Source organism: Limulus polyphemus, unplaced genomic scaffold (genome assembly GCF_000517525.1).
Source record: "Limulus polyphemus unplaced genomic scaffold, Limulus_polyphemus-2.1.2 Scaffold1879, whole genome shotgun sequence".
In the NCBI taxonomy this organism is placed as follows: Eukaryota; Metazoa; Arthropoda; class Merostomata; order Xiphosura; family Limulidae; genus Limulus; species Limulus polyphemus.
This window is the reverse complement of record NW_013667489.1, coordinates 118,080-144,075: the sequence shown is the minus strand read 5'-3', so window position 1 is coordinate 144,075 and position 25,996 is coordinate 118,080. Positions and strand designations below refer to the sequence as shown.

Here is a 25,996-nt window from a genome sequence, read left to right as displayed (position 1 = left end):
TCTATCTCGCTGCCTTTCTTTGCCAGGCTTATATACTAAAAAAGAGGGCGTCTAGCAAACACTCGGACATTCGCGGGGTTCCTCGATAATTCGAGAAACTTCAGCGCACATGCTCCAAGCGTCACGCGACTTCCGCTGTCGTAACAATATTTACAGTTGAAGTTTAAGTGCGCTGGAAACCCACTATTTACAACAATATAGCCTACATGCAAAATACAGAGTAGAAACACAAAAACTTTAATATTACAGAGCAATAAATAAAAATCATGAAGCAAGAGTGAAATAGTGGGAAATATAAAAGGGTATAACAATCATAAACAGCACAACACCATGCATCCCAGTGTAAATGATGAATGTTCGAATATAAATGGACATGGTACTGATAGGGGAATTGAATTCATGTCATAAACACTCGTGAAAGCAATACCCTCTTTTATGTAGCATTCAACATTTGACAGTGTACACCACACCCATGCTGAGATATTAAAATCACACCTATGCTGAGGGAGAAACTACATCCATGATGCTTGTACTTGAGTAGTCGTAATAAGAATTTATTTACGTTGGACTTGATGAATTAATTTTTTACACGAATTTATATTTTCTTTACGTTATTTTTACTTAACAACGTATATATTATATATATATATATTCATTTAAATAACTCACGATTAGTTAGAGGATTATACAGTTGATTGTTAGTAATAGGAGGAATCTTATGTAAATTGGGTGGGATTGAAACTGGTTTACCTTAATTAAATATTATTGGAACTACAATCGAGAGTAGAAACATGGAGGTACTGTGGTGTAACTTTTTCTTAAGGATAGGGGAATGAAGCACCTTAAGAAAACCAAATAATTCAGCTATACATTCTCACAGTCTTTGAGCTTATGGCCATGCTGCGAAATATTAAACAAACGTTTCAGCTGTCTTTCTCACGAGCTGAACTGTCACTTTATAATAAACACATGTTTTGACCAAGCTAAACTCTGGACTTGGGAAGTGTTGCAAAATAATAGTTGTGAAATTCTAACGAAAGACGAACATTGAACACACCTGTCAAGAACAACTAACATTGTCTGCATATCGGTGATAATGGAGAGGATTCTCATGTAAAGTGATTCTAACTAGACGATTATGTAAGTTTAAACAATTGTGTTCAGCGATGTGAAATGTAATCTGATACCACTTAGTTGGAAAGATGTTTATTCAAGACAAACTATACAGGATGAAAAAATGTATAACCAGTTAACCTTTCCCGTAACCTTTTACATTATTTGACGTCAAGCCCTTGGTCACTGGGCACCAATCACTAGAGGAAGACGAGACCACTCTAATTGCTGGACCAATCACCTTGAAGTCTACCCCCATGAGATTGAATGGATTATGCTGCAAAATCATATAAATTGATTTCTCTGGGCCAAAAGTATGGTTGTCCCTGACAGCAGAGTTGTTCCAGGCCTCGAGAAGGTTCCAGGCTTTCCAGTTCTTTTAGCTAAGTTCCAGAGATATACAAACAGAAAATGGAAGTTCATCTATACGTGAAAGACTTGCACTAAACTAACTCCATGAAAGTTTTAATTGCTACTCTCCTTTAACTAATAATATTGTCAGGTAGAAATATGATGTATAATGCAAAAGTCGTTAGAGTTAAATAAAGTAATGTTGATAGGGTTAGAAACATTATGGATCTAATACAAGTTACTGAAAGTGTAAACTTTTATGTAATTGATGTTATTGTTTTCATTCATTATAAGCCTTCATATCTTTATGTTAATAAGTGTATATCTTTTGTTGTAGAATTGGACTCGGTATTATTTATTCGAACTGACAACTACACGGATAGCAGGTTTGAAATTATTGCAAATGGTCGGTTAAACTTTCATCTCTATATTTTGGAATCCACCTTTATTAAAAGACAAAAACCTGTCCTTTGCCACCAAAAAGAATTCCTATACAATATACACATCCTTCAGTAGGTCTGCAACATTTCCTGATTGGCTAAAAGACATGCCAATCAGTGATTGTCTTACCGGCCTATGTTGATCTGACTCATTTTATAAGCTGTACTATTTCCTATAGATAATTTTCCAGACGGTTCTGCTATGATTAGTGTCTGGCGAAAAGCTTCAGCAGATATTTCTTTTGCAACATCTCAACCAACAATTGGTTCAGTTATCAACGCTATTTTCAAGTTTTGAACAACTCGACTTTCAAGATCTAAATATCAACGTTATATTTCAAGATCTGTGCAAGAACTCAGCTAACAGATGTTTCAGCATATAAAAGCTATCTTCAAGTATTATTTATTCCTTGCTTTACTTGTAAATTTCCTCGAGTTGGTTGACTTGTGTATCCAATCGCGACTGCATACCCTTGGTTTTTTAATAAATATATTGTAATTGGTGTCTTGTCGCCCCAAACGGCGCTATTTCGTTCCCACGATAGAGCAGCCTGTTAAAATAACAAGCGAAATAACAATGACCCAGATCTTAACAGTAATAAAGCAAATCAAAAACAAAGAATAGGTTAAGACGGCATACAAGCCATATTATTCAAAAACAGCATTCAGCTGTTACTTGACCATCTAAAGGCACTTTTTAATGTCTCCCTTATATCAGGGTATATCCCTGCCACTTGGAAGCAAGCGAATATTCTCATGTTTCTAAAAGAAAGGAAACCAGCAAATAAACTACAGAGCTACAGACCAATCAACCTGACCAGCTGCGTAGGCAAAATTTTAGAAAGAGCAATAAGTAACAGAATAAAATATATCTAGAAAGCAATTGAAAATTACAGGATGTACAAAATGGTTTCTGGAAATTTTGACAAACAACTGATCATTTAGTTAGATTAACTAAAACTGTAATAGCAAAAGAGTATACAGTCGTCTGCCTGCTCGATCTAGAGAAGGCTTTTGATACAATCATTTCTAAAGTTTCAGACATTACAAACTGAACCGCTGCGAGGTATTATAAGCTGGTTATCAAATTTTACTCCTGAGGCAGGTGTTCCTCAAGCAGGGGTACTTAGCCCCATACTCTTCATCATGAATGAAAGCGACATGTCACTAACAGATACGAATTTCTGCTATACCTCTCAGTTCGCAGATGATGTAGCAATTTGGAAAAGTTCCCAAACACCCTCCATAGCAGCTGAAAACATACAACTCCCTCTAAATGAAATGGCAAAATACTGCCAAAAAGAAGAGAATAAAAATTAATATACCAAAAACACAAATAATCGTTCTTGCAAAATTAAATAAACTCCTAAAAAAACATCCAAGAAATCTCCATGGAACCCTCCTCCAGACTGCTACATCAGCAAAATTTCTATGTCTCATCCATGACGCGAAATTAACATGGCAAAAACACACTAATAAAAGTACAAACACTAAAATCTGGAGACAAATTAGATTGGAAGTCTGTCTGGCAAAAATACAGGCACATCACTCCAAAACATACTGAAAATGTACAAAAAACATTACATAGAGCCAGTAATAGAGTGTGCCTCTCTAGCATGGATCAAGGTAGCGTCAAATAAAATATAAACCAAACTACAAAAAAAAAAAAATTCAAACAAAGCTCAATACTCTCAAATGCATACAAAATCCCAAGTACAATAAATTCCTGCTTCTTACATAACTATGCAAACATACAACCATTCTGTGACAGACTTCTAAACAGATCGTTCATGTATTTGTACAAAAACTTACGTAAAAATCAATTACTACGCACACTGGATAACTATATCATAGATGATGGAAATGAGTCTAAGTACTTCTCACCCTTAAATATGTATTATAAGAATAGCAATCATCCACCTACTGCTAGATCTACCTAATATATCATTTATGTAATATATATTATGTATTAAATATGGTATATTTATGTAAATACATAAAAGATATGCTACAGGATGAATCAGCACTGGATTATATGGGACTGCTTGTAATATGTAAAACTTTAGCATATCAAATGAAGCATATACACAGTGCAAATGATGGACATGCCCCTGATTATGGTATTTTAATCATAAAAGTAATTTTAAGTGATAACAACATCCTCATTTATGTGATGTTCAACATTTAACAGTGTAACAAAACATCAATGCAGAGTGGAGGAAGAGGTGGAATATCAAACTTAACCCTTCCCGATAAAGTCGTCACATGCTGACCATGATGCTACTGTACATTCATATACATGGCCTTTATGAGGGAAGTAGAAACAACGAATGTGTTCTTAGCTCTGTTTTCGTGAATTTTTCATTAGAATTTGTCAGTCTAAAATACAGTAAAGGAGGAGAGGAAGAGGTCTAAATTACACCTGACCCTCCCAGGTTGCGACCTAAATACCGATCCTGCTGACCATGCATAAACTACAACAAAAATGAATTAAAAAGGGAAAACTGTTAAACTAAATGAAGAGAAGCAGAATCAAATTAATCAATTTATATAAAATAGTCGAATTAAACAAAAACCAAGCAACAAAGTAAAATTAAAGTGAATCCAACATAAAACAATAGATAAACACCCTTCTTTTTTAAAAATGCATATAATAACAAACAAGAACTTTAAAATATAAAATGCATAATACAATATATCCTCTTTAAATATGAAATAGATAAACATGTGAGAAATCTTTTTATGTATGTAATATGGATTAATTCATGTATATGCACACTTAGAACATTCAGTTCAAAAAAGAAACCAAGCAAAATTATCAAACTATTACAATAAAAAGCTCAAATATAGAACATATACCATGAAGGCAAAAATGAACATATAAAAATATATATTTACATACAGGAGATCTGGCATGATCAGTGAAGAGTGGTTAGCAAATCATCTGGGGCTGCTGCAGTGCACTTCTTCACCACTACCATCTACCAAAAAAGGTTAGTTGTCTATACCAGCATCTCTTGCCATTAGCTCTGGAGTCAATTACCTCTCATCATCTACTTTCTTTCTGGATAGCAATTTCCTAGACATGTATTCCATCACACCATCTTTACCTGGCAATGAAAGCACCAGTTCAGGATTCAAACTCCATGTCAAACCACTCTCCACATTATATCACCATCCATGTTTTTCTATCCAGAACTAACACAAAATAAAAGTAAACAATTCACTGTGCTAGAAATCTTCACTAGGCAAAACTCTGTACTTATAACAGAAATCACATTTGTTTTACGACGTGATCATGAAAATTATGAACACTACAGTGCTCTGTTTTTATCTATCTATATAGATAAAACTAAACGTCACTATGCAGACTTGATTGTAAGTGTTCCTCATGTGAAGAGCAGAACTGAAAATTCTCAATGGAATAATATCTCACCTCCGAAAACAAACAAACAAAAAATATAATTAAAATTAACATAGAAGTTTTTAGATATATTACAAATTTCGGTATTTAGTCATTATGTAATATTGTAAGCTTCCTAGCGATCTATACTCACCATTTCCACAAACTAAAATTGTGTGAATAACATGCATATATGAAAGTGGGGTTTGGCTAACTTTCATATTTCTGTGATATAAAAATTATGTTATATAGTTATAACGCAGCTGCTTATGGTATTTAACGTTTTCTATATAGTGTTCATTCTTCTGACAAAGCATTAGCATTCTTTGACTTGCAATAATCACATGCAATGGCTTCTGTTGACACTTTGTAATTGGAATCCTGAACTTGTAATGCTACTGTCTGGTTTTTTTGGCCGAATTCTTTATAGTAGGTGTCTTGTTGGTGATAAATTTCAACAATAAACAAACAACAACTCCCTCCACTTGTTTTAAAATAATATACTAAAACAAGTCAAATGTATATACAAATGTTCGTTACGCTGTTGTATACAGAGCTTTAAATAGTTATTTCTTTTTCTTCAAAGTCTACAAAGGCTGGTTCAGTTACTTGTTTGTTTTTGAATTTCGCGCAAGACTACACGAGGGCTATCTTCGCTAGCCGTCCCTAATTTAGCAGTGTAAGACTAGAGGGAAGGCAGCTAGTCATCACCACCCACCGCCAACTCTTAGGCTACTCTTTTACCAACGAATAGTGGGATTTACCATAACATTATAATGCCCCCACGGCTAAAAGGGCGAGCATGTTTGGTGGGATGAGGATTCGAACCTGTGATCCTCAGATTGCGAGTCGAACGCCCTAACCACCTGGCCATGCTGGGCCTGGTTCAGTTTCTATGGAACACAATTGACGAGAGAAATTATTTCTTTCTGCTCTGTTATTACAATACAGTCTGTGATAATTTTACTTTAAAATCACCACTAGAAATATAGATTACCACAGTTTAAATAATTGTCTCCTTTTCTTCAAGGTCCGCATGGCCACGTGGTTTGGGCGCTTGACTCTCAATCTGAGGGTTGTGGGTTCGAACCTCCATCCTACCAAACATGCTCGTTATAATGTGATGGTCCATCCCACTATTCGTTGGTAAAAGAGTATCCCAAGAGTTCTAGCTGACTTCCCTCTAGTTTTTCACTGCTAAATTAGGTCGTCACTACACCAAGTAATTTAAATAACTTGGCAGACAGCTGATTGTTAAAGTTTGTTCTTTGATCAATGTGCATCTCCTCTGTTGGTCTGAAGCAAGTTATCCATTGTTTAATGAATGTGTCAGCAACTGTATATAGATACAATGAGGATTTAAAAATTACTTATGTCAATTATTGGAAGGAGTTCCATGATATCCAAGGCTATTCTCTAGAATAAAGAACATACAACTTGTTGAGTTTTCCTGGAACATAGTGTTACACCATCACTCTATATCCTTTCGAGAATGAAGGCAGTAAAACCGTCTCTGCAGCTAGCTGAATGACAGATATTTTCTCGGGTCCCCCAATATAGTTATTGTGTAAATCTTGGTTCTTGGAATATCCGATTTCTTTATCCAACATTAAAATTCTCTCAACAGCCAAACATGATACTGAACTTTTAATAAAAGAAACTTTACACATAAAAACTCTTCCTCCGTCCATAAATAATACATTCTTCACTTGATTTAAACTTATTATAACTTAACTATTTTATTTGTGCCACATTGTTTAATTCTTATGTATATATTTATGTTGTAGTTACAAATATTGTTTGTTTTGTACCTTCAGATTACTGATGATTCCGAAACTTTAATAAATGCTTCCTATCAACATGTTCGTGTTCTGCTTTATCTCTGTAACAAATGCTACAACCGTATTTTTTCTTTCCATTGTGAATCAACTGACATCCCTTTAAATGTTTTTTTCCAGGAAAATAGTTGGTTACAAAAAAGAAATACATCATTAATAAACCGTTTTACTCCAGGATGTATCTAATTTTCTCGTGTAACACAATAATGGAAGTACATTATGCTAATACAATAATAAATTCACAGACAAAGATTTAAAAGCATAATGAAGTGGTTCTATTTTTGGGAAATATAAAACAGGCCAATGTTTTATCGAAACTTGTACTATGTTCCCTCAAAATAAAACCATTTCATTACACTTATACATTATTGCCTGTGAATTTACTACCATAAGAAACTCTTCTTAACATTTTTAAAATCCATAATGTCTATGTGATTCATATCATTATTTCAGATAACTACTACTTCTCCAAAATCTTCACCATGATACAACTAAAACTTCTTCCAGTTTCTTTGCTATGTTACCTAACCATGTCCTCATGAAGCATCTCATGTAAATTTAGTTAAACTTCCAACAAATTCTTTGTAACATGTTACATAACCTGGATGTTTTTCTCCACTTTGTATAATCTCACATTTGAGCAAACAGCTACACCCTTTACGTTCTTATAATTAACACTGTGTTTCCTCTCGTATTTTAAAGCTTACAACTTGTTTGCCACTGACTACAAAACTCTATGGTTTTACCTTAATGTATCATTTGATGCATTTTTAGAGCACTATTTCTTCCAAATACTTTGCTGAACACTAAACAGATCTATAGTTTCTCACCAATGTGTGTCCTTTCATATTCTTTTAGGTGACTATTCCTTCCAAAATCTTCAAATGTATGTTTTTCTCCAATATGTATCCTCTAATGTATAGTTAGATCAAAATTTCTTCAAAATTGTTTGCCCAAACACTACACAACTGTATGGCTTCTTCAAAGTGTGAATCCTTTGATGTTGTTTAAGGAGAAATTTCCATTCAAACACTTTTCCATGCACTGTAAATTGTACAATTTCTTCTGTTTTTAGTTTCTCTTGTTAATCATCAACAGATTTCACTCCAACTTCATTGTCCTACACTATACTTATGTATTATTTATCCCTACTATGTGTTCTTTCATGTGCTTTTGTTGACTACTTCTATCAAAATCTTTACCACACATAATTGTATGGTTTCTCCCTCAGTGTGTATTATCTTGCTTTTTTGTTTAGCACTATTATTTCTAACCATTTTGCTTCTCACAACACTACAGTTTGAATCTTATAATATCTTTTAAAATTGGTTCTTTTACCAAACACTTTATCACTAGTAACACAAATATGTGGTTTATCTATACTGCAAGATATTGGATTTGTCTTTTTGTATCATTTCCTCTTAACCCTAGAATGCTAGTGTGGAGTCACTATGACTCCATACCACCTGGTGTTAATGATCAAAAATTTAACACTGGCATTCTAGGGTTAAAAAAATTTTGTCAAATACATCACAACTGCTTGATTTTTGACATTGTTGTATAACAATATAATAAGCAAGAAACTGATCTTCACAATGGCTGTTTATGTAGGTCCCTGTAGTCAGAGATAAGATACAAATTAACTCAAACTACTACTAATAACATACAGTTCACCTGATTATTTTTATTGCTCTTCAGTATTACACAGTAAGAGAAAAGTCCTGAGGTTAATTATACTTCCAAGATGTCTAAAATATTGATTTATGGTTTGTACATAATTTCTGAATTGAAAGGATAAGAAATATATATTCACTGTTATTTCAGTCCAGTATATGTGCAGATTTTATATCAATAATACTCAAATAACTATTTGTACAATTTATTGAATTTTTTGATACACTTTTTTAGGAGAGACAATATAGGAATATTACTGATTGAAATAATTAGCAGTTTACGAGATGGCTGAGTTATTAAATTCTACTTTTTTCCTCAGTTTTTACTAATGAAGATTTAAACAATATTCCTCATCCTAAACAGTTGCTAGATGAAAACAAGGTTAAACAAGATAATCACATTAATCCCTAGCTTGTTAAGAAAACGTTGGGAAGTAGAAAGAATGATAAAGCACCATGGCCAAATAATATTTATTCAAGGGTTTTGAAAGAGGTTAAGGACTGGATATGTGAGTCACTTCCTATTATTTTTTTCATAAGTCCTTGAATAGTTGGCAGGTGACAAAAGATTGTAAGTTGGCTAATATTACTTCTCTCTTCAAGGTAGGTGATAAAAATGGTCCTAGTAATTACAAACCTATTAGTCTTACATCAGTTGTAGTTAGTTTTGGAAAGTCTGATAAAAGATGTTTTGCAAAGTCATTTAATTAACAAGTTTTAAAATTTTGTTGGATAGTCAGCATGGTTTAACAAGGGGAAAATCTTCCCTTATTGATCTTTTTACATTCTTTGAAGAGGTTACTGCATAAGTACATGTGTGGATTTGGTGTGTCTGGATTTTCAGGTAGCATTTGACAAGGTGTCACATAAAACATTTAATATATTTTTTTTTTAGGTTATGTAGGATGAGTTGGCTCATTGAGTAGAAAACTGGATATATGGAAGAAAGTAGAGTGTGGTAATTCAGGGCTCAGTGTTAAGACCTTTCTCTTTTGGATTGACATCAATTACATAGACAAAGGGAGGGTTAATAAATTACTTAAATCTGCTGATTATATTAAGATTGTGGATGTTGCTTGACTATGAAGTGGATGCTGCTGCTGCTTTACAAAAGGATTTCAATTATTTGGCAAGTTGAACAAATAAATGGCAGATGGGTTTTAATTATAATAAAAATGCAAAGTAATGCATTTGGAATATCACAAGCTGAATTATAAGTACAATTTTGATGGGAATAACCTTGACAGTGGTATGAAAGAAAATGGTCTTGGTGTTCTGGTTAATCAACCTCTTAGACTATCCAAGCAATGTGCTGTTACTAGTGGCATGACAAATAGGATTTTGGGTTGTATGTATAGAAATATTGAATACAAGTCTAAAGAGGTTTAATTTCATTATATAGATCACTAGTTATGTTATATTTGGAGTATTATGTTCAGTCTCTGGCTCTCTATCCTAGGAAGGACACTGAATTGTTGGAAAAGGTTCAGAGAAGGGCTATTAGGATAACACCTGGAATAGAAAGGTTGTCATAAAAGGACATGTTAAGAAGAGTTACAGGGGATCTGATTGAGGTGTTTCAAAGAATTAAGTGGATTGATAGTGTTGATGCACCATCTTTATCTGCTCTTAATGGTAATCATGGCAGGACTAGGGAGCACAAATATAAATTTTGGCAATGTTAAAGTCATCTTCAGCTAAGATGGATGCAGTAAATTTAAGGGAGTTTAAAGGAAGGCTTGATAAATATTCAAATAAAGGCTGGCACTGAATATTTTTATTTCAAAGTTTAGTTTAGTGGATTGGATGGCTTAGATGGACCAATAGAACCCTTGTTTTCCTCATATTATTATAATGAACAATCAATACCCAAATTATTTTGAGTCATAAAAATTATTTCAAATTAAGTCAGCTGTTATAAGATGCATGTACATCCCCTAGATTCCTCAGTAAGGCAAACAAAGTTGTGTAAAGTTATCATCATTGTCATCTGCAATAGAATTACACTTTATTTAATGTGTTTACAACTTTAAATTATGCAAAGAGGGAAGCAAGATAAACTAAAATAGTTATTTGGTTTATTATTGTAAACCTTTCCAAAGTTTCATACAGCTTACACAACAAAATCTATGTACACCAATACTTGGATCACTGGAAAGTAACAGGAAAAAAGAAAAGGAAAACAAAGTTAGAAACAAATTAACCTGCAATGCTACAACTGGTATCAAATCAGAATAAGTATATTACCTTAGTTCCTCTGAAGAAATGAAACATAACTAACAAAATAAAACACTTTAAAAGCTATGGAAACCAGCCTAATTGTAAAAATGATGAATTATGTGCATAAAAAAATTATCTATTTCCACTAAAACATTATGTAAAAAAAAAAAGAAAAAAATTAATTGAAAATCCTGGTACCAACTGGGAGATTTTTCCTTACCAAAGACTTATAGCAATTATAAATAAAATTTTATTTTCTATATAGTGATATTTCATATGTTTGGCTCTCAGGTTCCATGCCATACACCTCATAAATATCGGTCTTATCTCAACTCTGATGTTTTCCTAAGTAAAAACAGTCCAACAATTACCAGCCACATACATTACAGCTATATAGTACCTCAACAGTTCTATATCCTATGATGTGATTTTAGATTTGTAGTGCTTCCAGACCCTTCACAACATGGTACCATATGATTATATTCTGTGGAAGTAATCTGATTACTTCTGAGAGATGTAATATTTCTGTCATAGATACTGTACACAATGGTATGGTTTATCCCTGAGTGAATCCTTGTATTTTGCAACACTACATGCTATACTGTTTCTCCCAATTATAGTTACAGATACTACTTTTAAATATTTTCAGTATAATAGTTCTTTACAGTTTTATCTCAATATGTACCTTCCCATGTTTTTTTAGGCTACTACTCCTTACAAATTTTTTACCACACAATACACAACTGTATGGTTTTTCTCCACTGTGAGTAGTCTGATGTCTTTTTAGAGAGGAGTAATGTGTATATTCCCTGTTACAGACACTACAACTGTAAGGTTTATCCTCAGTGTGCTTCCCCTCATGTATTTTAAGGTGACTATTACTGATAAATTCTTTGCCACACACTCCACAACTGTAAGGTTTATCCCCAGTATGAATCCGCTCATGTATTTTCAGGTGACTATTACTTCCAAATTCTTTGTCACACACTACACAACTGTACGGTTTCTCCCCAGTGTGTATCCTCCGATGTATTTTTAAGACACTATTTCTTCCAAATTCTTTGCCACACACTACACAACTGTAAGGTTTCTCCCCAGTGTGTATCCTCTGATGCATTTTTAGGTTGCTATTTCTTCCAAACTCTTTGCCACAGATTACACAACTGTATGGTTTCTCCCCAGTGTGTATCCTCTCATGTTTTTTCAAGTCACTGTTTTTACAGAATTCTTTGCCACATACTACACAAATATAATTATTTTCCTCAGTGTGTATCCTTACATGTTTTTTCAAGTTACTGTTTTTACAGAATTCTTTGCCACATACTACACAAATGTAATTATTTTCCTCAGTGTGTATCCTTACATGTTTTTTCAAGTCACTGTTTTTACAGAATTCTTTGCCACACATGGCACAACTGTATGGTTTGTCTCTGCTGTAGGGTAGCTGATACTGTTTTGGATCATTTCCACTTGCAGTTGTTTTGCCAAATACATCACTACTGTGTGGTTTCCAAGATTTTGTAAAAGAAGATGCTTGTGTTAAAATAGAGCAACTAGGAAACTGCTTTCCACAACAGGTGTTCATGTACTTCTTTATACCTAAAATCAAAATATGAATGTAACGAATACAGCAATTGATAAAGACAGTACATATTAGTTGATCTTTTCCTAAATATGTTTTTAATGTAATTATACAAAAACTGATTAATATTAACCTTTAAAAAATTACATATAAACGTTTAACAAGAGAGAGAGAGAACTGAAAGATCCTATTGTCCTGGTTTCCACAAAATATTTAAAACATTAAAATTCTGATAAAAACATGTTCAAGAGGTTTTACAGAGAATGAATTTAAGTTCAATGAGGACAAAGTTTACATCACAACCAGTAACATCGTACTTAGTATCATTTTGAGTTAATTTTATGTGACAGCATAACTTGTTAAAATCCAACTACTTTTAATGTATCTGGTATCTATCACTCTGGATACAAGTTTTCATCAATATGTTATTAGCAATGTTGTCAAAATCCTTTAATTATTATTTAAATAAAAAATTATAGCTCTTTAATTAAAAGTTTCACCTTCTTATAAAAGTATCATTAAGCTACAGTGCTTTTCTGAAACCAGAACCATTATTTGATTATAACATAACAAAAAACGATAAAGGACCTTTTGGCTCATCAAGTAAATTAAACTAACTCGCCACACAAAACAACACCTATAAGCCAGCCCTTATTCAAATAGTTATCAAGCTTTCCCTTACACTAACTGCATCCACCACATCCAAAGGCAACCCATTCCATAGTCTTGAATATGACTTCTTTCTTGCCAAAATTGATATTTGTGACATCTAATATTACCATTCTCACCATTAAGTATGAAAATCGACATGACACATTACTACTATCAATGCCTTTAACATCCTTAAACACCTCAATCAGATCACCTTTAAATCTTCTTTTTTCATGAGAAAAACAGTTCAGAAATCTTAACCTATTCTCATATGATAACATCTCCATCCCTGGTATCATCCTAGTAGCTCTCTTTTGAACCCTTTTCAACAATTCAATGTACTTTCTGAAGTAAGGAGCCCAAGACTAAACACAATATTCTAAATGTGGCCTAAGCAATGACATACAATGACATTATAACTTTTTACACTTGTATTCAATACTTTTGTAGAAACAACCTAAAAGTTAAAATTTTCCTATACTGAAAATGAATTTTCGATAGGTACTTACCTCCGCTCACAGAAATAGCTATTCTTGCTCAGTGCTGCCTTCTATATGCAAAACTTGTTTTACTCATGCCATAAGCCTTTTATCTTCCCTCCATTGGAATTGACTGATTCCAATGTGTTTCTCATGCAAATCATTATGCATCAACCCTCCACCAATAAGAGTGTGACATGCTCTCATGATGCATGTGATTCCCTCTATTCAATACTACCGAACTATCACTTTGAGATTTGGCAGAAGATGGAAGCACCAGTTTTCAGTGGAGAAGAAGAGTGGGAAATATGAGAGGAGTTAAGTACCTATCGAAAATACATTTTCAGTATAGGAAAGTTATAAATTTCAATACAGTACATTACGTCTTCTCACATAAATAGCTAGAATCCCGCATTGAATAGGTGGAGGGACCGGTGTGAGGGAAAGATGAAACTATCGTTTGAAAGTATCTGAAGAACACTCTCTAAGAGGAGACAGATTCTAAGATCTAATGTGGGGGACTGCACCACTTCTGAACCAGGTATACTCTTTGTCCATTGTAGAAAGCTGTCACACATATGGGTGGAAAACAGGGAAGCATACCCAAGTTGGAGAAAACTAAGGGCAGATAGTGATTCGAATCATATAATATTTATGCCAGCAAGTCAACCACAATCCAAAATCCAGGTCACCAGGTACTAACATCCATCTGGGGGAAGGAAGGAAGAGCATACTGTCTTCACTTCAAGTTCATGAGGCTGGAAGGAATCAAGAACCCCCAGATCCACAAATGGGGCATGTTAATATACAAGAAACTGATACATCGATCTGGGAACCTGACATCTGGTATCAAAACGATATCTGCTTAATGCAAACCATTTCCCTCAAAATTGAAATTGACCAGAAGTGCCCCAAGCACAGTAACATCCTCGGAATAATAAGCATAGAGGGATAGTGAAAGGGGAATAACTGCAAGTACCTCCACCATGACCCATAACACTGATGGAGTAACAAGGGTATACATGAGGAAGGAATATAGACATCTGTAATACATGTATGAAGAATTATGTTGATTGGTTCAACTCTAAATCCAAAACCCAGCCATTTGGAACCAACATCCATGTTGGGGTAGGATGAGGGATCCCAATTGAAGGGGTGAACTGCAATATTAATGGCTCACTCCTATTTATTTGTGTTTCATATTGGAGGATATAATGTCATCTACACCAGCAGAATACCACTGCTCTACTCTCAACTGAATGATTTTATAATCATATCTATATTTTGTTTGTATTTCATTAACTCATTCAGGAGGATGCCTACATGGTCAACCATCTCAGTGGCTTGTAACTGGAAAGTGGTAAGGACTCTCAAACTCCAAAAGAAGAAAAAAGGGGGGGGGGATGCAGTGGAGAGTCTGGAGGAATGAAAACATCTGTGAAAGTGCAATGGGTGACCACAAAACCCTATTTTCAAAAGCAGATCATACCGATTTAATCAATACAAGGTATGGCATAGATGGGCAGCTATCCCCTTCTGCTTTACCATATAGCCCATGGGTGAGTATGGTCCAGAATGGACAAATTTATTAAGCAAGTCCATCACAAGGATAAACCTACAAGCGATCTTATGGAACACCCCATCCCAGCAGTGTGCATTGCGTGGCCATGGAAATATAATATGCAAGTCGACAAGGCTTTACAGTGCAGATTTATAGGTTAAAAAATATCTAGTCAGGCACCACTCCCCACAGAATGGGATCCAAACACTGAGTAATAATAAAAAGGGAAAACGGCTGCTGAAAAGAAATAAAGAATAATAAAAAATAACTTACCCTGTTAAAGTCTCACTGAAGTCTGAAGAATAGCTACAGGTGGAAGATGATAGCCCGAAGAGGAAGGAATTGTGATCCTATGCAAATAGTGAGATAAATGTATTAGGGGTAGTCCACATACCCTCCAGGGGATAATGAAGATGAGACACTAATGAAAAAGTAAGTGTCAAGATTGATGAGAAGACACCTGGAAGAAAGAACAGGAAGAAGATTATAAAGAGGAATAAGTCAATCGAATTAAAAGGTGAGGGTGGAAGGAGAAAGATCACAAACAGAGGACAGCTACCAAAGAATAGAGGCAGGAATGGGCACCCCTGAAGGAAGCTGTGCAGGCAATATAACAGCAAAGAGCATGTACAGTACATAGAAGTCTATCCAAATTGGGCCAAGGATAAAGGTGGGAAATGAAAGGAAGGAAAATCAGTAAAAGTAGGAGTTACCCTCATGAGTCACCAAAGTTATGGGAAGGAATTAATGATATGGATAAAGGAGAAAATATGTAGAATGATACATAGTACATCAAATATTGATGGCAAACAAATCAGACTTTTGATCTCCACAGGCTAAGAGGAGAAGGAAATAAGTCTTAAGGGAACGGTAAAATTTAGCAGTGTAAGACTATAGAGAAGGCAGCTAGTCATCGCCACCCACCACCAACTCTTGGGCTACTCTTTTACCAATGAATAGTGGGATTGACCATCACATTATAACTCCCCCATGGCTGAAAGGGCGAGCATGTTTGGTGGGATGGGGATTCGAACCCACGACCCTCAGATTGTGAGACGAGTGCATTAACCATGCTGGGCCAGAGGCAAAGTAAGACAGTGAAGGACCACATTAATATCCTAATACGGAAGGGCAGCCCGCCAAGGCGGATGATGAATCCGGAAGGAACGCATCAACAGGGAAAGAGTAAGAGAGGTAAGCACCTTATGGTATCGGAAAAAACTTAAGGTGTGGGATAAAGCCACCCAATAGCTGAGATTGAGAAGACAGAATACCCCCGATCAAAAAGCCAAATGAGGAAATCCACAATATGAGGAACAGTGGGTTGAGCAGGGAAACCCTTGACTCAGAGACCAATGGCAGAAAATGTTCCATTTATGTTGATAAACTTCCATGGAGGAAGGGCGAATAGAGCAAACTAGAAAAGAAGCTACCCATCAGGACAAGCCGGATCTCCTTGCTAAGGATTGGAAAGAAATCATGTGTGAAGACGGAGGACAGGAAGGGCTGGATGAAGTACCAGTGACTGAGGTTGATGAAGAAGGGAAGGAGTCAGAAGAAAAGGTAATGGAGTAGTAAGTTGGAGCTGAAGAAGCTGCAGAAACCATGATTGAGCTGGCCAGTGAGGAGCTATTAGAAGGACTTGACATGGAGTGGCATGGATGACCAAAAAAACCTGATGAAAAAGTCTCATGGTAGGATAGATATATAGTCATTTGTTGGTGCAGTCCTGGCTGAAAGCATTAGCAGCCAGAAGATGAGGGACCAGAGACCAAAACAGAAAAATTTTATGGTTGAGGGATGTGGCAAAAACATCGATGTGAGGAGTACCTCACTGAAGGCAAAGCCACTGGAAAACAAGAGGATCGAGAGACCACTCCATCAAATTGAATTTGTCTGAATGGGAAAGCTGATCTGTGACAATATTGAAAACACCCAGAACATGACATGCAATTAAATGAATATTTAGTGTGTGTGTGCCCAAGAAAGACCCTACATATGAATACAAAAGGATTGAGAATGGGTGCCATCCTGGTGATTGAGATAAGCAACCACTGTAGAATTGTCAGAATGGATCATTATCAAATTATTTCTGGCCAGTTTGAGAAAATGAACCAAAACATGATGTACAGTGAGAAGCTCCAGGATGTTGATATAATAAGATTTCTCAGCTGCAGACCCATACACTGAAGCTTCCTGTTGATCTACCCACTCACCTGCCAATGTGTGAGTCTTGTCCAACCACCAATGTAGATTGTCGACCAGGGTAGGAGGAAGAGCAATAAGAGTTGTCAAACGATCCCTCATGAGATTCCATTGGTCATGAAGAGCCCAACCTAAGGATATAGAGCTGCCATGAAAAATCACATCCCCAAAAGCAATAAAGCCTCATGAGTTGTAAGTGTGGAGAACTGAAAACTACATCGAACCAATTCGAAGAGAAGAAGGTTGGGCCTGACTGAGATGGGTGTTGAAAAAAACACACCAAAATGGACAAGATATTGGGTAGTTAACAGGAATGACTTCTCCAACTTGATTAACCAGCCCACTCTAGCTACCTCCAGGTGCAGTTGTTGAGTGTGATGGGCGGACTCCGATTCGGAACAAGCTAACAGTAGCCAGTAATCCATATGATGAGAAAAGCACAACCCGAGAGCAGGTAACTGATGAATAAATGCTCTGACCACCTGATAAAAAACATACGGGGCCGTAGCAAGCCAAAAGGGCAATGCACGAAACTAATAAACCATCCTGTGGTGAACAATCTGAAGACAGGGTCGCAACTGATGAGATATCGGGATATGCAAATACTTCCATCTTGATCATCCATAAACCTAGAGAAAAAGCCCATCTGAGGGTGAGAAACGACTCCATGGTGAAACGAGGCAGATTGAGAAACTGATTGAGACAGGACAAATCTATTACAGGTCACCAGGATCTGGCTTTCTTGGGGACAATAAACAGCCTGGAATAAAAACCTCAAGAAAGATGATGAACAGGTTCGATGGCCTGTTGAGACAGAAAGTCTTGTATTGCCTCTGACAGATGCTGGCTGGTGGTAGAATCTCAAAGCATGGGGAAGGAAACAGGTACCAGAGATAAAGGGGGGAAGTAATTGTAGAACAAGTACCTCTGATAAAACCCAAAGAATCCACAAATCTGTGGTGAAAGATCACCAAAGGGGTACAAATTCATACAATCAAGCTTCAACCAGACTGGAACATACTGGCTAGTCACCAGTACTGTTGGCAACATGTCCATCTACATCTAATAATACGATGCACAGATTCCACACATTATTCCAAAGTCTCAGGTACATGATCAAAAACATACTGCCAAAGAAAAGGAGCCATATGTAAGTCCCTAAGATAAGGGGAAGGCAAAAGAGCCAGGAACAAGGGCACATCTTGACCCAGAGGATCCCAACAACAGAGAAACCACATGTGTAAAGCAAGAACTGAAGATGACAATCTAGCCAATGTGGAGGTAATAAGGGAGAGGCTTTCCCTCAAAAAAACCCTAGAAGGGAAGTAAAGGTAAGACAAAGGCATGAAAACTGGGCATGGGTTAAATGCACAGGAAAATCAGGGACTGCCCACACACAGGTAAAATTGACCCCAACTGTCGAGAGTCAAGAAATAGTCAGCCTGATGGAAAGCTAATGCAAACTGATCCACAGTTTGTGGAGGATGAGGCATACTGGCACCTTCAACCAATTGTGAAGCATGAACCATAATATCCGGAGAGGATGGGAAAACTAAATATGGAGAGGAAGAATTATTGTGCATCAAAGAAGAATGTGGATCTCACATACCTGAGAAATCATGTCTAAAAACGTGGTATTAGGACTAGCTAACTATGCAGGTGTGGCATAGGAAGACATGGCAAAATTCAGTGTGGGAAAAAGGCTATTAAAATCTTCATCTGCCCAAACAGGTTCGGATTGCTCAGGAAGAAGTGGAGCAAGTTCAGGAGGAGGAGGTTGAGCCATATAACGATCAATCTCACTGTGGATAATCACAGATAAATCTAACGATGGGTCTCCCCACCTGAAGCCTGTGAAATAGTGCAAGTAGGAAGTATGATACCCAAAATGGTAACATGAACCTCAGAATTCATTGCAGTGAGAAAAAAAATAAAGACAGGGAATTGAAGTTAAAGTAAAATACTTTTTCAATGTAAAGAAAAAGAATTATTGAAAAAAGTCCACTTTGGAATTAAACGATTAAAATCACGAATGTGAATCACATGAAGAAAACAAAAAAAAAACAACAACAACAAAACATCTAAACACAAGTACTGCTAAACAAGTAGTGATAGTTTGGTAGAATTGAATAGAGGGAGTTACATGTGTTACAAGAGTATGTCACACTCTTATTGTTGGATGGTTGACACATGATGAGAGACGTATTGGAATCAATCAATTCTAATGGAGGGAGATAAAAGGCTTGTAGATGTGTAAAAAACATTTTGCATATAGAGGGCAGCACTGAACGAGAATAGCTATTTATGTGAGCAAAGATAATGTACCACATCAGAATCCTATTTGCCCTGCTAATAGCAACAGCACATTGTTTGCATGGCTTAAGATACTGATCAAGTAGAACACCAACATCTTTTTACTCCATAACAGTTATGGTTATTCTCATCAAAATTATACTCATAATTCAAATTGTGATATCCTTCATGCATGACTTTGCACTTATAATTAAAGGTCATCTGCCATTTATTTACCTAAGTCATCAAATAATCCAAATCCTTTAACAATGCAGTAGAATCCTCCTTACAGTCAGCAACACCCAAAACTTTAATACCATCATCAAACTATTGACCATTCCTACAACTGTGTCACTGATGTAAATAAAAAAGAGCAAAGGTCTTAACACTGAGCCCCGAGGTACCACACTTGTTAGATGAACCCAGCTTGAATAACCTTCATTTATAATAACCCTCTACTTTTTCCATATAGCCAGTTTTCTACTCAATGAGCCAACTCATCCTACATAATTAAAAAAAAAAATTATATTAAATGTTTTATGTGACACCTTGTCAAATGTTACCTGAAAATCCAGACACACCAAATCCACACATGTACTTATGCAGTAACCTCTTCAAAGAATGTAAAAAGATCAATAAGGGAAGATTTTCCCCTTGTTAAACCATGCTGACTATCCAACAAAATTTTAAAACTTGTTAATCAAATGACTTTGCAAAACATCTTTTATCAGACTTTTCAAAACTAACTACAACTGATGCAAGACTAATAGGTTTGTAATTACTGGGACAATTTTTATCACCTACCTTGAAGAGAGAAGTAATATTAGCCAACTTACAATCTTTTGTCACCTGCCAACTATTCAAGGACTTATTGAAAAAAATAATAGGAAGTGACTCACATATCCAGTCCTTAACCTCTTTCAAAACCCTTGAATAAATATTATTTGGCCATGGTGCTTTATCATTCTTTCTACTTCCCAACGTTTTCTTAACAAGCTAGGGATTATTGTGATTATCTTGTTTAACCTTGTTTTCATCTAGCAACTGTTCAGGTCGAGGAATATTGTTTAAATCTTCATTAGTAAAAACAGATGAAAAAGTAGAATGATCTAGCTACCCCTTAATCAACAGATATTAGTCCTCCGGTATCATCCATCAAAGGCACTAACATTTTTCTTACCCTCAATGCATTTGAAGAAACTCCATTTATTTTTACATTTTCAGCAAACCTTTTTTCATATATTTTATTTCCTAATTTCCCATTTGACCTACTCTCTTGATTTTCTTTGGTCCTCCAAATCTCCCATTATTGCAGTGACTTTTGATCTTATATTTATAATGCTTTTCTTTAATTCTATCCTTTATACCCTTTGTGGTTTGTTTTGTTTTGAATAATCTGCAAAGCTACTCGAGGGTTATCTGCACTAGCTGTCCCTAATTTAGTAGTGATAGACTAGAGGGAAGGCAGCTGGTTAACACCTACCAATGCCAACTCTTTTACCAAAGAATAGTGGGATTGGCCATAACTTTATGATGCCCCCATGACGTACTTGGTTTTTTCACTTGCAGCAACCATTTTACTTTGTCTATATGGAACATGCCTTTCTTCAATATTTAAGAACTTATTTTTAAAATTTCTCTACATTTCATCAGTATCTCGGTTGCTCAATTCACAAAACACAATTCCTGTCTCCTCACTTCAGAATTTGCTTTTTTTTTAAATTTGTGACCAAACTCTCATCATTCCATTTCTCCATATGCAACAAAATATACAATCTAATTGTGGAATTATCACTTGTACCCAGATGTTCCCCAACCTCTACCATATTTTGTATGGGAAGTTAACATTAAATCTAAAATCCCGAATAGTTTCTAAAAAATCTATCTCTATCATGATTTGACTGAGAGTCATTTACCAATCTATATGCCTGAAATTAAAATCTCCCATAATTATAACCTTATTAACAGCTGAATTTTTTATCTCCTTGTAGTATCTTATTAATTTCAAATGGTGGTCTGTAACAAATTCCAACTAAAAGCCTCCTCCCCTTATAACCACCAACAAAAACCAAATAGATTCAAACTCATTACTGTTAGCTTTGATATCCTTAACTTGAACAAGCTCACATTTTTCATGTAAAGCTAAGACTACTCCTCCTTTTTGGTACTCTATTCCTATTAAACAACCTATAACACTGTATATTAAAGAAATTACTATCAAGACTGTCTACATTTAAACAGGTTTTAGTTATTCCCATTATATCAGAATCCTCTCTTCCAATCAGTGTTCTGAAGTTATCTAGTTTATTTCTTATACTTCCAGCTTCACAATAATTCAGCCTACCATTTGAATTACTTTTGCACCTTGTTCCCACATTATACCCCTCTCTACATCGTATTTTTTCTTCATTATTTTGGCCTTTTTCACTGTCTAATCCTAGTTTAAAGTTGCCCTTACAGTTGAGTTCAGAGCCCTTGCTGGCAAACCAGTTCCTACCCTATATAAATGTAACCAATCAATTCCAAAAATCTTCCTGTTCCCACTGAACTGATCACACAAATCAAATCACCCCTGCCCTTGGATAGCATAATTTAACTCTTTATTTTTTCTCTCTATTTACCCAAAGACTATGTTATCTATGTGCTGTAAAGCAAATATAACTACAATGATCTGAAAGCAGAGTCATATTTTGATTATGAAATTAAACTGATAACAGATGAATTATCTTGGTCCCGAGGTTTGCACAAATGTAAAATTTTCCACCCATCCATTGGGAAAATGGGAATTTCTCCCAAAACCCTTCTCATAAACTGCTAGACTCACCAACTTTTAAATGGTGACAAACAAATCATCTTGGTCCTGAGGTTTGCACGAATGGTAAAACTTTTCCCCAATCTCTTAGGGAACCCATATAGTTCACAAAAACACTTTTAGGGGAATTCCCCGAAAGTGGACCTTAAATTTGGCATTGATTTACATTAGAGCACATAAATAAGTAGGCCTACTAATTACTGTTCATAACTTGGTTAAGTAAATTAAACTTGCATTATAGCAGCAATGATCATTAAACTGAAAGTGCAAAATAGTAGTTTAAGCATAAAACTTGCATTATAGAGGCCCTCACATGCACACAGGTTTGCTAGTGTGGGCGATATGATGCATATCTACAAGCACACTGAGTGTAAAACTACACTGATTATAGGGGTGATCAGATGTGCTTCTACAGGCAAACTTTATGTGATACCACACTGGTTATGCAGATAATCAGATGTGCTTCTACAGGGAAATACGACAGTGAAGAATCTAGATAATCAATAATTTAAAGACTATATCATTACAGATAATAGAGAACATGGTATGCTTGAATACCACACATCTACAGATAAACTGTGTGATTCTATGGTGATTATGTGGGTAATATGATATACAGGCAAACACTTCAACTGCACATCTTGTGTGGCCATTGATGAAGTATTTTTCTCAGTACTAGAGCTCACCAGGTTGACTGGTTTTACAACTCAAAAAAGGCTCAGTTGAAATGCTATTTATATCATTTATGAACCAGCAAGTTTCATGCTATACAGTAGTTGGTAAAACATGATCCTTAGTTTATTTGATATTACACCATAACTACATTGATAATAATTTTAATCCCATTCTTCTTTGCTGGCTTTTTATATGTGTCCATTAAGAAGAATGTATAATAAGTGCAAGGTGTGATTAAAATTATCACAATAATATCTTTTGTTTTGCCATTTTAGACATTATACATAATAAACATTAAGATACATACTATTTATCTTCAACATGAATTAACTATTACTTCCACAATCTTTGCCACACACAGTGATGGTATTTTTTAAATACAAGTTTCATCTTCAGGTAGCACTTAATTCTTAGTTCTTTTAAAAAAATCTATAGTTATGCCCCAGTATGAATCCTCTCATGCAGCTTAATACCTTAGTCATTTTCTCACACATGTGAAACTGTTAATTTTACCAAAATTTAACTCCTTTTATATACATTTAGTTAAACTTTTCTTCAAAAATCTCATTGAGACATTTCATTACTATGTTTTATTTTAGATAACCATTCTTTACAAAATCTTCATTCTTCCCTTATTTTTAGGCTACTATTTCTTACAAATTCAATAGAGCCAAGTATACAACTAAGTTTTTCTTCACTATGAAGAACCAAATCTAGTTTTAGAAAGGAAAAGCTCCTACATCCAATACACACATCATACTGTAACTCTATGGTTTATTCCTATAGTGAATACTTTACTCTTTTTTAAGGTAACTTTTCCTTAGAAGTTCATCCCACAACATCACAGCCACTTGGTTTCTCAAAAATGTATATTCTCTGATCTATTTTCAAGATCAACTTCCTACAATCTTTTGTCATACAGCATAGAACTATTCCTCTGCTTTATACACTTCACAAGTGTTTTTTGATCAATATTTTATTTAATATTTTTGCCATACATATATTAATAATAATAATCTTTTCCCAAGATTGATCTACGTTCTTCTTTCAAATCCTTTCCCACACACACATATAGCAGCTATCAGAGTGCTCCCAGATGTCTATTTTCTGAAGTTTCAATTGGACACTTTTCCATCCACAACACAATTCTTAATAGTGTGTGTGTGTGTGTGTGTCCTATGATGTACTTGCTCACAAACATCACAAATGTAAGATTTTGTTCCATTGGGAATCCTTTCTTTTTATTACTTCTAAGTTTTTTGACACCAGTTATAATACTGCACAGTGTCTCTACAGTATGTATCCTATGGTATATTTTAAGCTTACTAGTATTTCTAAATTCATACACAACTGTATAGTTTATATATACTGTGAGAAAAATTGACATTTAAAAGTTATTGTTCATAAAAATGTTTTGCCAACCTCTTTCATCACTGCAACGTTTCTGAGAATTGTTATCAAAACATGACAAGCCAGAGACTACTTTCTATATTGGTTATTGATGTATGATTTTTTATCCACAACTATAATTTTAAATATAAACGAGTTATAAGTATAGGTAAATAATATTAATACTGTTTTAATAATGTCCCAGAAGCAATCAAGTTTAAAACACAAAGGTTAAAACCAATAGTTAAAAACATACTATACGGTTCAACACAAACTAGTATCTTCCCCAGTGGCTACTGTGTGTTGTGAATCAATGTAAGTGATTTATAATGTTTACAGAAGTAACACTTGATACTTTACTGGTACAGTTATACTGATACCTATATTCATATAATTTCTATCTCCTAGGATTTGCCATGATTCGTCAAAAAATGCATTGAAAATTATTACTGAGTTTGGCTATAACTACTATTTTTCCAATCTAGAATGTAACTTTGTGTAAGAATAAGATATGCTAAGCCTGAGATGTCGATCCAACAGAAATTAAAATTTTTTATGTTCTTTAATGTATGTATTTAATGTTCAGCTTGTTTCATTATAATTGATTTCACGACATGTCTCATTGGGAATTTTGCATTTACTACTTATTCTGCATGCTTTGGAGTTGGATAAGGTCTTTTGGATGGAGTAAAATCTGGTTTAAAGTTTTACGGAGTTGCAAAATATTTTAATCAATATAATGAAGAACACGAGAAAATTATAACAAATGAAAGTAAAAAACATCAGTTACAGAAACCCAATATCCAGGAAATTAGTGTTAACTAAATGTCAAATTGTACCACTATTGATGAAAAGCCTTTTGGGTTTAGAGAGAGATGTGGCTTCAGAATGTGTATTCCAAGAAAACCTGCTAAGTACGGGTTAAAAACAGTTCTCATTTGTGATAGTTACGCATATGATTTATCATGTTCCATACTTGGGTAGTGGCACTTTCCTTAGAGGAAAATGCCTTGCTGAGCAGCTTGTATGTGCTTTGACAGAGGACATCCGAGGTACACATAGAGACTTACTATGAACAATTGGTTTACTTCAGTATCTCTGCTCTCTGAAAAACTGACAGTAGTTGATATACTTCAGCATAATTAAAGGGAGATTCCTCCAATAATGATAGAAAAGAAAGAACATGCTTTTGATCGTGATATTACTCTTGTTTCATACTGCCCAAAACCCAGTAACATGGTGATTTTATTATCATCTATGCACAATACTCCAACACTGAATGATGCTACACAAAAACCAGAAATAATCCATA

The 25,996-nt window shown here is 35.0% G+C and overlaps 1 protein-coding gene across 8 annotated transcripts in view; it reads right to left on the bottom strand.

Moving 5' to 3' along the window:
- Positions 1-1,425: 1,425 nt before the first annotated feature.
- The window catches only part of LOC106465235 (zinc finger protein 501-like), a 48,012-nt gene continuing 23,441 nt past the window's right edge, over positions 1,426-25,996 (bottom strand). For 4 of the 8 annotated variants that reach the window (XM_022393102.1, XM_022393103.1, XM_013925441.2 and 1 more), the window contains one exon: positions 8,810-12,637. In XM_022393102.1, coding sequence (XP_022248810.1) covers positions 11,700-12,637 — 938 coding nt within the window. In that variant the 3' untranslated portion in view covers positions 8,810-11,699. The other 4 variants (XR_002611924.1, XM_022393105.1, XM_022393106.1 and 1 more) reach the window with 4 other exon arrangements.